Raw genomic sequence first — 12776 nt, 5'->3', positions numbered from 1 at the left:
GTAAATCTTTCATGGGTTTTCTACTATGTATTTCAGTAAGAGACATAATTTATTTTATGTTAACTTCTAATTTAAAAAATTTATAATATTATTTAAAAATATTTAGTTTTTATTATTTAGCTATCAAGCTATTAATTCCGTTTCAATCAGTTCTGATAATAATAGGAAACGTCAACCTGATCATTTACCTTAAGTTAGTTTTTAGCTATTAAAATGGCTCTGGGGTCTTTGAGACCTCAAACAGAACATGAGGGTTAACCATGGTGTTATAGAATTCAAGAAAAAAAGAAAGATGTGGAAAGGGAGCCCAAGAGGAAGAGAGAGAAAGAGAAAGGGAGGCAGAGAGAGAGAGGTGCTGTGAGGAAGCTCTTGGCTCTGCTTGTCTGCACTTGCACACCAGATGCGCTCTGCCTCAGCTCTGGAATGTGTTTGTGAGAGCAGTTTAACCACTGACCCACCCAACCATTACCACAGAAATCTGATCCAGACAATCCACTCAGCCTCCTTCATTGTATGTGTGTGTGTTCTTCTCTCTATTATCTTGCTTCCTCTATCTACTTTCTTTCTCTCCTTCTCTCCCAAAAATGTGCCTAAACCTATTTTTCAAATTTGGTTCCCACAAAGTTCTCCTTTCTTTAACCACTGATTACTCAATGTGTGCACTCAAACACACACAAGCACAGGTTCACACTTATACACAAGCACTCATGTTGATTGCATTTTAATGGTAATCCATGAGCCGTGACAAGGCAATAAAATAAAACTTGAGAAGTTAAAGATGGTCATTCATTCTGCGCATAAAGGCAGAGAAGGGAGATTCTCTTTTTTCTTTTCCCTATTGAGTTCAGGGCTTTTACAAGAGATGAGGTTTTTATACTGACAAAGTAATTTCAAAATAAATAGGCAGTGTTTTGAATATTACTTAAAAATGATAATAGTTTCTATCAGATGATATTGCTTACTGTATGAGTAGTTTGTTTGCTAGATAGACAGATAGACAGACTTTAACTACAGTTAAATAGTATGAGCATCTTTCACATATGTGACCCTGGACCACAAAACCAGTCTTAAGTCGCTGGGGTATATTTGTAGCAATAGCCAAAAATTCATAGTATGGGTCAAAATTATTGATTTTTCTTTTATGTCAAAAATCATTAGGAAATTAAATAAAGATCATGTTACATTAAGATTTTTTTGTAAAATTCCTACTGTAAACCTATCAAAATGTAATTTTTTATTGGTAATATGCATTGTTAAGAACTTAATTTGGACAACTTTAAAGGTGATTTTCTCAGTATTTTGATTTTTTTGCACCCTTAGATTCCAGATTTTCCAATAGACGTATCTCGGCCAAATATTGTCCTATCCTAACAAACCTTACATCAGGGGTCCCCAAACTAAGGCCCGGGGGCCGAATGCGGCCCGCCCCCACATTTGGACCGGCCCTCTGAACAATGCCAGAGATATATTTTTGTTAAATGTGAGCCAAATCATCACAATTAAAAGAACCAAAGACTTAAACTACTTCACTCTGTGCGCATTAAAGACAAGTTTTACAATTTGAGTTGAATTACTGAAATAAATGAACTTTTCCATGACATTCTAATTTACTGAGAAGCACCTGTATATCTTTTGAAAAGAAATGATCATTTGTCTGCCTGGTGCATAAAAAAATAAATAAACTATTCTAGCATTAAAAGGTATAATAAATGCAGGTAAAACCATAATAAAATAACAATAATAATAGTAGTCCAGCCCATGGAATTTTCTTTTAGAAACCGACCCGGCCCCCCATTAAAGAAAAGAAAATTATGTGGCCCGCTCAGAAAAAAGTTTGGGGACCCCTGCCTTACATCAATAGAAAGCTTATTTATTGAGCTTTCATATGATGTATATATCTCAGTTTTGTAAAATTTAACCTTATGACTGGTTTTGTGGTCCAGGGTCACATATGTTTAGCTGTGGAACAAACAATATTCAGCAAAATGTAAGATTGAAACGAATTGGATTGACTTATGATAAATACATAAACCTGTTTACTTAAAACATAGATACGTAGATAGATAGATAGATAGATAGATAGATAGATAGATAGATAGATAGATAGATAGATAGATAGATAGATAGATAGATAGATAGATAGATTCAGCTTGTTAGCTTTCAATGTCTAATCAAATTCAAAGAGAACCCAATCAAAAAACACATGGAATAAATTATCCCAGAACTCAGCTCTAGGACTATTTCTCAGTCAAGAATCAAACACGGTTGTTTTGTGGGATGTTGACATGACACTTTTGGCAGTGATAGAGCTTCGATGAAATCTGATCAGACCAAAAGATTTGACAAGGCTTTGCTGTTTATATGTAAATGTGTTGTTTACGTGTAAATGTGCGCCAAGAACATAAATTTAAATAGAAACATATGAAATAATTACTGTGATGAGATGTTTCTAGATGACTAATATAACCCGACACATCCAACATCCAAAACCGTGTGAAGAAAAATAGACAACAGTGACTTCTAAAAAGACAACAATGTAGAGTTAAATAATCAGGGATGACAATGACAACAACTATCAGTAAACACACGAAGCATAAAGAAAACAACAAAACACAAATAAACTCAACTGTATATTTAGAATGACCGTTCTTGAACACATTTCACACACCTCAGGGTAAATAACGTTCCAGAGCGTTGTGGTTTTGACACGTGGCGAATGTCTCAAGATTGTGTAGCTTTGCTGAAACTTATGCAATGCTGCTCCCTACAGGCTACTGACCGCTATACACACAAACTGAAACACAAGACTATCCAACCGTGATGTTCCTTCACACACAATGTACTTCCTTTGTATGTCCACACGTTTACTACTCAGTAAACACCGTAGTTGTCTTATGTGGCGGTGTACGTTATGAAATACTGGATTCATTTTCATCCTAAACTTTGGTAACCATCAAGGACAGTCTACTATCCCTATGCTGTTTTAGAGAATCACCCCTATATTTGAATCGTGCAAAACTCTGCTCCAGGTGAGGCTCGAACTCACAACCTCGGCATTGCTCTGCTTTGTACTGCTGTATAAGTACCGCGCGCTAACCGATTGCGCCACTGGAGCTTCGGCGACTCAATGCAATAACACAGCTCATGAGTGATACGTAGATGTATTTTCGAGTAAAACGTGTTTTGACGCCTCACTTTTTAAACTGTCCCCACATATCCCTATACGTTTTACACTTTAATGACATAACATTTAATTCATCCAGTATGGTATGACAATATTTCGCAATACTACATCTAGGGTTACCACTTTTAATACCCAAAAATAAGGGACGCATTCGGGGGGGCGAGGGGGGGTAAAAAGGTTTCATATGAGTTGTGCATATAATATGGGACGTCCTGAATAAGAACTGATCATTGTTTTTTTCTACTTTTTAGAAATGGGGTCTATATACCCCGTTAAAATGTAATCATGTCCCATATCTCAAAAATGCTGCAGTAAAAAGGTTTCATATGAGTTTTGCATATAATATGGGACGTCCTGAATAAGAACTGATCGTTGTTTTTTTTCTACTTCTTAGACTCTAAAGTGTAATAATGTCCCATTTCTCAGAAAAGAACCGTCAAGTACACCAATAAATAAAACGGATATTAAAGCAGAAATGCAAATAAATAAGTAAGTAAAAATTCACGAGCATTTTGTAGTATTATCTCTCAGTCCTGGGCGTCTAAATGAAAAGCGCTCTGCAAGCGCGTTCTCTCTGTGTTGTTTCCTCGTTGTTTCTGAAACTACCGTAATCACTGTAGTATGCGCGCATACTTAAAATCAATCGCGGCTGGCTTGACCGTGTTTTTCTGAACCGCGGCTGGCTTTACCGCAGTGAGTATTTGCATGAGACGCTGCTTTAAAAATTTTTTATAAAAAATACGGGACAAAACCCGTCCCGTATTGATTCAAAACGGGACGCGCAATTTCATTCTCAAATACGGGACGATTCCGTATTTTAAGGGACGGGTGGCAACCCTAACTACATCACTGCTCCGAATTCACACCACATTATGAGATTTCATCTCGATTCTTCTTTCGATTTGTTAGTTTCCCAGTATGACAGCGACATAAAAATAACCGCATACAGATCATGTCATGTGATTACTGATTTTCGGTTTAAATAAAACGATAAGCAGATAGCAGAGATCAGTTGATCTTCCTTGACTCCGCCCTCAGCGGTGTCCTTTCCGATAAACTTGCTGTAACTTACAAAATTGTTCTCTACCCTTACGAAAACGACAACTTCAGCCAACTCCTTAATCGTTTGGTAAGTCTAAAAAGGCATTTAATTTACGTTGACTATATTTACCTCACTCTTTTGCCATAAATATACCATAAATATTCCACTAGAATTTACTAACTGAGCAGAATTGGCAAACATCTTATAGGAGTTTTCTCATCCTTTTACTTTTTAACATTGTGTTAACACATCTGTAATTTACTTTTAGGTTACAAAGTTGCTAAACTTTTCATCATGAGTAACATCACCTCCTGCATGGAACCTCGGACCCTTATTTCTTCCATTTTAAAGCCTGTTCTCATTTTGGAGTTCATCTTTGGGTTGCCTGGAAATGTGTTTGCTCTGTGGATTTTGTTCTTCAAGTCTCCATGGAAAGCCTGCAATGTTTATCTCTTCTGCATGGTGGTATCTGACCTCCTACTCCTCACTGGGCTGCCTTTCCGCATAGATTATCTCTTCCGTGGTGAAGACTGGATATTTGGCGAATCCCTTTGCCACCTCATTTTATACATCATATCAGTGAACTACTCAGCAAGCATGGCTTTCATGACAATTTTAGCCGTGGACCGCTTCTTCAGGATTCTTTACCCACACCATCGCATTTGTCGAATGAGTGCGAGACAGGCGATAATGTTGGTTACCATGGTTTGGATGGTTGTTCTATTCCTTCGCCTTCCAACCGGCTTGAGCCTGGTTCTCACATCACAGAAAAACTCTACGCAGCTGTCATGCCACAGTGTTCTCTCATGGACGTGGCCATCAGTTCAAATGAGGATTTATAATTCCGTACAGCTGACAGAGGCCCTGTTAGCATTTGCATTGGTGGTCTTCTGTTTTGTAAGAGTTTCATTTCATGTCCAAGGTAGTCAGTCTAAGGGAGCTCACCGCAGGGTGAAGCGGGCAGTGAGATTGCTTCTGTTTCTTGTGATTATGTTTGTTCTGTGTTTCCTACCTAAAGTCACTTTTGGCATCCTCCTTCAAGGGTTTTCCTGTTCAGAATTCCTCATGGTGTGTTTTCATGTCTCTTTAGCTTTAACATACATGAATAGTGCACTGGATTCAGTCATCTACTGCCACATTAATGCTTGGTTTCGGGACACCCTGAAGGGCAAAACTAACTCATTAGGGATGACGAAGTTCAAGATGAGTGCAAAGACGAACAGAAAACGTTAATCTACCTGAGAAACGGTTGTATCCACCTTTCTTTCTCATAAGAACAGGCGATTTGTAAATTGTATGGGTCAGGCTTCCCGTTTCATCCGTGTCCAGCTATTTTTAGCTGTACTAAACAGCTAGTTTGGCTGCTTGACATTGCAAATTGGTGTCTTACCATGTTATTTTAATGTATTAATTATGAACACACTGGTTTGTAGTGCAAACAGTTTAACCTGTACATTATTCTTCTAATTATTTCCCAATAGCGGCAAACCGGAAGTCTAACTCATAACCTTACATGTTTAAGAAAAAGGATAGTTCACATAAAAATGTAAATTCATTAATTCTTTACTCACCTTATACTTTGAAGAACCAATTATTTGAAGAAATGCTTCAACAGTTTTTTCTTAATATCTTCTTTTTGGGTTCTACAACAGTCATTCAGGTTTGGAACAACATGAGGGTGAGAAAATGAACATTAATTTCTATATGAACTACCCCTTTAAAATTCTGTTCACACCAAGGACGATAACTATAAAGATAACCATAAAGATTATTCTTCCCTTGAGAGTGGGCGCGGTCACTTGTAAATTTTATTTGGTTCTGGTCCCATCCACATCCAGGTATTTTTAGCTGTACAAACAGCTGGTTTTATAGCTTGATATTGCAAATTGGTGTGTCTTACCATATTATTTTAATGTATTGTATTTTAACGGGGTTTCCGCGGGGTCTTAAAAAGTCTAAAATTTAAAAATCTAAATTTTAGGCCTTAAAAAGTCTTAAATTCGCTGTTCTAGGTCTTAAATAATTTCACACAGGTCTTATTTTCCCGATGTCCATGTAATGCTACCTCTAAAGCTGATTTAAGTTCTCTTTTTGTTGTTTCCGTGGTGTTGTAGTTCTTTATTTCACTATTCCAAATATAATTTGCTGTATTTAAACTACAAATGAGACCAGCATGCAATAGCCAATCAGCTTTCTATTATTGGCGCGAATCTCTCTCGGATTGTACCGCAGAAGTAAACTGGATTTAACTTTTTAGCTTTGGGGAAGTGCAAGTTTAGCGATACTTAGCTTGAAAACAACTGAATATAGGGCTTGGCTAAGGCCAGTTGCTAACAACTGTAGATTTTTTTTCTCCCTCTGTGGAAGTTACTGCGTCTTCAGACAGAATCGCAGTAGCAGAATACAGGTCAAACTACCTTTTCCTGTATATAATGTTCTCAATAATAATAATAAATATAGGTCGAGCTAGCTGACCGCCAGCCTTCGAGATACTTTTAAAATGTTTTTTTTTTTTTACTTGCCCGACCGAACAAACCGCCTGATTAAAACTGAAGTGACAAAAACAACTAGCGAAGCATCGAAAGGCAAGAAAGATTCATATTTTAATACATTCAACGTAAACAGAAATTGATAATGGATAGTGTATTTCTGGTCTATTTGTGACATACTTTAAAACAAATGAGCGTAACAGCACTCTAAAGAAACACACTGAGGTAAAAATGTAATGTATAGTTTATTTATAAAATGATCTAACGTTAGTTCAGTAATATACCAAGTGAGCTTTTTGCTGAATATTCTCACAATTACAAATGTTACATTAATTTTAGCCCAATAAACAAGTAGTTAGTCAAGTAGTTACTTACATATTAGACAAAATATTTTCACTGTTTTGTTCTGTTTCACCAACAAAAATAGTTCCAAGCAAGGATCGCAGCAGAAGCATTCTCCTTGCAACGTTTTGCTATGATTCAGCGTTTTGCTCGAATCAGTTGAAATAACTCGCTCATGAAGTGACTTACCGCCACCTGCTGGTAGTTTAGTGTGTTTAAAACAAGCGTGCCGTAGGTGTCCTGAAAAGTGAAGCCAAAAGTTTTCGATCGCCCCCCGGTGGCTGGCTGCAGTATAGGTCATAAACCCCGCCCTCTCCATGTAATCTAATGGGACGTGAGCCAAACTAAATAATCGAATTACACTTCAAATAATTTTTTTCCAAAGATGATTTCCATCATGTGAGGTAGTTCCTATAATGCTGATTGATGTTCAGGTGTTCGTTTTTCTAATAAGTTCGCTTTTAAGTAGTTATTTGATGCTATAAAAACGGGGTGTGGTGTCATGATTGTGATCGTGCGATTGGGTCTGCGGGAGTTTGGGCGGGATTTTGACACCGCGGCTCCGCCTCACGACTCTACTGCGCAGACTCCGGATCCAAACGAGTCTTTACTGCGCATGCTCTGGCTCCAAATGATGCAATTTTCCCCAAGATGGTAGCGGCCATATTTAGATGTTTTGGCTTCACTTTTCTAAATGGGAAAGAAGCGGAGACGCGTTGTCCATCTTTTTTTACAGTCTATGGTTTAAAAGTATGCCGCAACACCCAACATTTCTAATTTATATATTTATAAATCAATAAATGTATTTAAAACATTAATCTCACTTTTAATTTTGCAGTGTAAATTGTGTAATCTCACTGCTAACAGTCATTTACAATTTATTGATAAATTCATAAAATAAATTTCAAAGTTAATGCATACATTTCAAAAGTAAAAAAAAAGGCCTTTATAAAGGTAAATCAAATATGCATATTTAAGATATAAAAGCTTATAGAGCACTGATGAAAAAATTGCTTCAGAATTTTTTTTTTACATCAGTTATTTCTAGTGGTACTTTTATGGGGATATTTTGTGTGGAATAGTATCTGCTGATATGAAAAGTTCACTGTATATCGTAGTAATAAATTTAATTTATGACAGCCATGAAATTGTGTTTACTTTTTACATTAAACACATTAAATATTACATATATGCATGTAATATAATATCTATTTCCATTACAGGTTTCGGTCTTAAATTTCATATAAGGTGGTATTAAAAAGGTCTTAAAAAGTCTTAAATTTCACTTGTTCATATCTGCAGAAACCCTGTTTAATTATGAACATATTAGTTTGTAGCGCAGTTTTACCGTTTACTCCACGCTATTATTATACTCGTTATTGCGGCTAATGAACCGGAAGCCACGCCTATATAGGTTTACTTCCGCCTAGGTGGATAGTTCTAAAAATCGATCTCAACATTAAAGAATAGCAGAGTCTAAATTACATAGCGATAAAGGCATATACAAACGATATCGTTGGAATCACGTTCAGAACGATTTTAAAACATTGACACCCAATCAGAATCAATCCAGAATTTTAAGCGGAAGACAATATAGTTATCGCTCTTGGTGTGAACATGTCTTAACTCTAGGCAGTGACTGAACTATGAATTATTATTTTGCACAATTCGTTCTATATGCTATACTATACAGCTTTCTGTATTTTGATGTGATTTGTTTCTGTCTGTATTTATAACCAACATGCATCATCAATTACACAGACGTACAATCTGCACTGCGTTTGTTTATTTAGCATTTTTCAGTAAATGTGTGACACACAATGAAATACAACAGAAATGAGGCATAGAAAACAAAATAGCTTATTGTTTCACTGTCACATGCTGTCACATTGCCCTTTGAAGTTAAAAAGCCAATGATTTCCTTCTTTAAAAACATCCAAAGGGTATTACTGGCATCTGAAAGAGTCTTTAATGTCCAGGGGACAGGGAACAGAACCGTAATGTCCTGAATAATTATTTAAGAGTTGCAAAGACTGCTTTGACTTGCACAAATCATTACAACATCTCCAGTTAAAAGAATCTATTGAACATGCTCTCATTTTAAGACCACCTAATAGCCAGCAACTCAACATACAGTCCAGTCCTCGCTTGAATACAATATAAAAACAGCTCACAAACTTGTACTTGTACACACAGAGGATACAGAGAAATAAAGGAAACCATCCAATGCAGAGCTAACTGAATTTACAAAGAGTACACTAACACTTCTCAAAAGAGTCTGTTGAGTGGTCAGTATCAGATCTGTACATGATACACATTTGTGGCATGGCCACTTGTGGAACCCTGTAAGTTTAGTTCCCACAGCCATAGATTCGCATCGAACAAGTGCTTAGAGCTAATATTATAAGTTGCTGAAAGTGTACTGAAACGTAATGAGCATTCAGTACTTAGAAAGACATTGAAGGGATTCAGGCTGTTGTCCAAGAGAGTGCTGAATATACAAGTATAACTTTAGCTGAGGTTATTAGCTAAATGCTTTATTATTGTGAGCCTTTTGTCCTGCAGAGGAAGCGAAAGAAGAAGTAGAATAAGAGGTGTTTCAGTGGCTTGTGGCCTGTGCAGTGCAGAGTAAGGCAGCAAATGAGAAACTGACAGAACGGGCTGAGGGAACAATGCGGACGAGGGTCAGTCGTGGATGACGATTGGGCCTCGCATCCGTAAACTGGGGTGAGGGGGTGCCAGGACGGGACCCTGCGCAGGCCCCTGGGGGACCCTGCGCAAGCTGATCTGCTCACATGGTTGTCTGCACGCTCTTCTTAACTGTGAACGGGACAGCAGCCTTCTGGCTTTCCTGAATGAACAGGAAGATAGAACACAACAAGATAAGAAAAAATACCTTCCTATTATCCCTGAAAGCTAATTTAACACACTTAGTAGTTTATTGTATTTTAAAAATTTTGTTTATAGCAATTAAATAAAATACATTAAATATACACTACAGTCCAAATGTTTGGGGTCAGTAAGATTTTTTTAAATATAAATAATTTTATTTAGCAAGGATGCATTCAATTGCTCAAAAGTGACATCTATTTCAAATAAATGCTGTTTATATTTATCAAACATGCTAAAAAAACTGTTCAGCATTGATAAAATTACAAAATGTTTCATGAGCAGCAAAACAGCATATCAAAATGATTTCTGAAGGATCATGTAGCACTGAAAACTGGAGTAATGATGCTGAAAATGTAGATTTGCCATCACAGGAATAAATTACATTTTATAGGAAGAAAAAAATTAAAAAGTATTCGTCATAAATTGTAATAATTCTTCACAATATTACAGTATTTTCGGTCAAATGCAGCCTTAGTGAGCATATAAGACTTCTTTCAAAAACTCTTAATCTTGCCAAGCCAAACTTTTGAACGGGTGTATTAATTATTAAATATTTTAAATATATATATTACTGAATAAAATATTAAAGTAAAACTCTATACTGACTATAACAAGTCATTGCGATCAGTTAGAATGGAATCATGGAATTTTCTGTGTTGCGCAATAATTTGTGTGCAACAGGATGTTTCTGAAATATTGTGACACACAAAGAACATGCTTTATCATATTTTGCAAGCTTTGCAATGTGAGCAGAAAATGATCACAATTACTTGTATACAAAATATCAAGAAAGAAAGCTCAATTTGGATTTCCTGTGCAGCACATGGCCTGGCACATTGCAGACATAAGCGGTCGTAATTATTAAGTAAAATAACATTAATCAACATGGCTTAGTGACATAAATAATGTTCTATTCATGATCAGGTCTGTATAGCAAAGAGAGAAATGAAAGAATCGCCTGGGTCTAATGTTCATGCAAAATGAATGAGGCCGACAGGCATCCACAGGGGACAGCCCTGAGATTAGATTGGCCGTAATGAAAGAACCGTTAACTGGGTCTCGAACAACAAATGCATGATGATGTTCTAAAATGTGCTGTGTACGTGTGCTTGCATTTATAGCATATGTGTTTGCTTTATAAATCACACGACATTAACACAAATGCACATACTCATTCATTAGCAGCACAAAGCCTTGATATAACTATGATTAGGTTGCATGCTTTTGCACTAATGGATTTGATTAGTTCTTTTGCAAAGCAACAGTAAACCTTTAACACTACAAATAAATTTTACAAATCATCAACTCAAACATCAGAGTGCCATTTCAGCTAGAGAAACTCCTGACAGTCTGGTGTAAACCTGTTAGAGAACCAGGCTGAGTCCCAAACCAGATCCCATTTGTCTCTGGGTCTCCTGCCTAGTTAAAGGCTAATCTTTCAGAGCAGGGGCGCTAAATTTAGCCTAGCATCCGCTCCAGCGCTGGAGGCCATAGGGAGCTGTGCAAGTCATGGCTCATATGGATGTGGCTGTAATGGAGAGGCATTTTTCTTCGAGCTCCAGCTCACATCTACTTCTCAATGCCAAAGATATTAAAACTAAACCCCCTTGCTGCTGTGGGTGAGCTATTATGACTATCTGGCTTCTGTCTGTCTGATCTACATTAAGCATAAAAGCACATTTTGCAGGTTGAGGTGTCAAAAGCGTGTAAAAGTTAATCGAGTGTCTATTTTGGTCATACATTTCATACATTTTGCAAGACTCCACAGGTAATGTGGTTGAAGTTTTGTGTATGGTGCGTGTGATCTTACCATGTTCAGGTGTCTAACAGCTGCAGCAACAAAACGAGACAAGCAAACAGTCACTAAAAAGTAGTCAAAAACATTTTGATCCATGAAACAACAGGGCAAATCATGTGTCCAATTCCCCCTGCTCAAAATAACATCTTTCTTTGTAATTCATGTGAGTAAACTTTAGCTTAATTTGAATCTAACTAGAACTTCAGAAACATTTCACATCCAGTCTGTACTTTAAACTCAGTGCAAACAGGGATGTCATTAGCATTGCGGATGTGTTAAATTCATGCAGTCTTAAATAGTTGGTAAAAAGTGAGCCATTAATGTCTGCAGCTCCTAATCCTTTCATATTTCATTTGAGTTGACTGAGAATTAACAGCAAATAACAAGTTAATCTTTTCATCATTTTACTGCAAATTGATGGAGGATGGCTGTGGAAACCATCTCCAGTCTAAATAACACCGCGGAACAATTCTACTGAGAAATGTTGCTATGACTCTACATTGTTGAAAGGAAATAAAAAAGCACATTCACAAAGGTCTGCATATGGTAGTGAGACAAGTACACTGGCAATCAAAAGTTTGGACACCACTACTTGTTTTTGATTATTTCGTGAAACTAAACTAAAAACAAAACAAAATAAGCAAAGTGAAACAAAACAAATAAATAAATATAATACAAAAACAAGACAAAACAACAAACACCAAAACCAGTTAGCAAAACTAAAATGAATAATGAAAGTATGGGATTTATGTAATAAACAATTAACAAGCAAAACAAGCAATGCAAAACAAAACAAGCAATGTGAAACAAAACAAGCAAAGCAAAGCAAGACAACAAAAAAAGCAAAGTAATGTTAAACACAACTTCCAAAGCAAAACAAAAAACAAGCAAAGCAAAACAAATCAATGTGAAACAAAAAAAAAAACAATCATTTAATAAATAAATACAAAAAGAAAACAAGACAAAACATAACTACAAAAACAAAATCAGGTAGCAAAACTAAAATAACTAATAAGTATGGGATTTATG

General features: G+C 36.4%; 2 protein-coding genes and 1 non-coding gene across 4 annotated transcripts in view; 1 reads left to right on the top strand and 2 right to left on the bottom strand.

The window, feature by feature from the left end:
* Window positions 1-3021: 3021 nt before the first annotated feature.
* trnai-uau (transfer RNA isoleucine (anticodon UAU)) lies at window positions 3022-3115 on the bottom strand. Its single transcript has 2 exons — window positions 3078-3115; window positions 3022-3057 (listed from the first exon to the last, which is right to left on the bottom strand). It is a non-coding gene; the product is annotated as a tRNA-Ile (tRNA).
* Window positions 3116-4114: 999 nt separating this feature from the next.
* On the top strand, window positions 4115-8832 carry hcar1-4 (hydroxycarboxylic acid receptor 1-4). The gene is made up of 2 exons (XM_073827718.1): window positions 4115-4313; window positions 4495-8832. Exon 2 carries the CDS (start codon window positions 4521-4523, stop codon window positions 5457-5459), a length of 939 nt encoding a protein of 312 aa, XP_073683819.1. The 5' UTR covers window positions 4115-4313; window positions 4495-4520; the 3' UTR covers window positions 5460-8832.
* mta3 (metastasis associated 1 family, member 3) overlaps window positions 8822-12776 on the bottom strand; it is a 44263-nt gene continuing 40308 nt past the window's right edge. The window contains exons 19-20 of one of the 2 annotated variants that reach the window (XM_073827717.1): window positions 11760-11779; window positions 9774-9908 (exon numbers count right to left, since the gene is read on the bottom strand). In XM_073827717.1, the coding sequence (XP_073683818.1) occupies window positions 11773-11779 (7 nt within the window). In that variant the 3' untranslated portion in view covers window positions 9774-9908; window positions 11760-11772. Of the gene's footprint in view, window positions 9909-11759; window positions 11780-12776 lie in introns of both variants that reach the window. The other variant, XM_073827716.1, reaches the window with a different exon arrangement.

This window comes from Garra rufa, chromosome 22 (assembly GCF_049309525.1).
Source record: "Garra rufa chromosome 22, GarRuf1.0, whole genome shotgun sequence".
Classification (NCBI taxonomy): Eukaryota; Metazoa; Chordata; class Actinopteri; order Cypriniformes; family Cyprinidae; genus Garra; species Garra rufa.
This window is presented reverse-complemented; position numbering and strand designations above follow the sequence as displayed.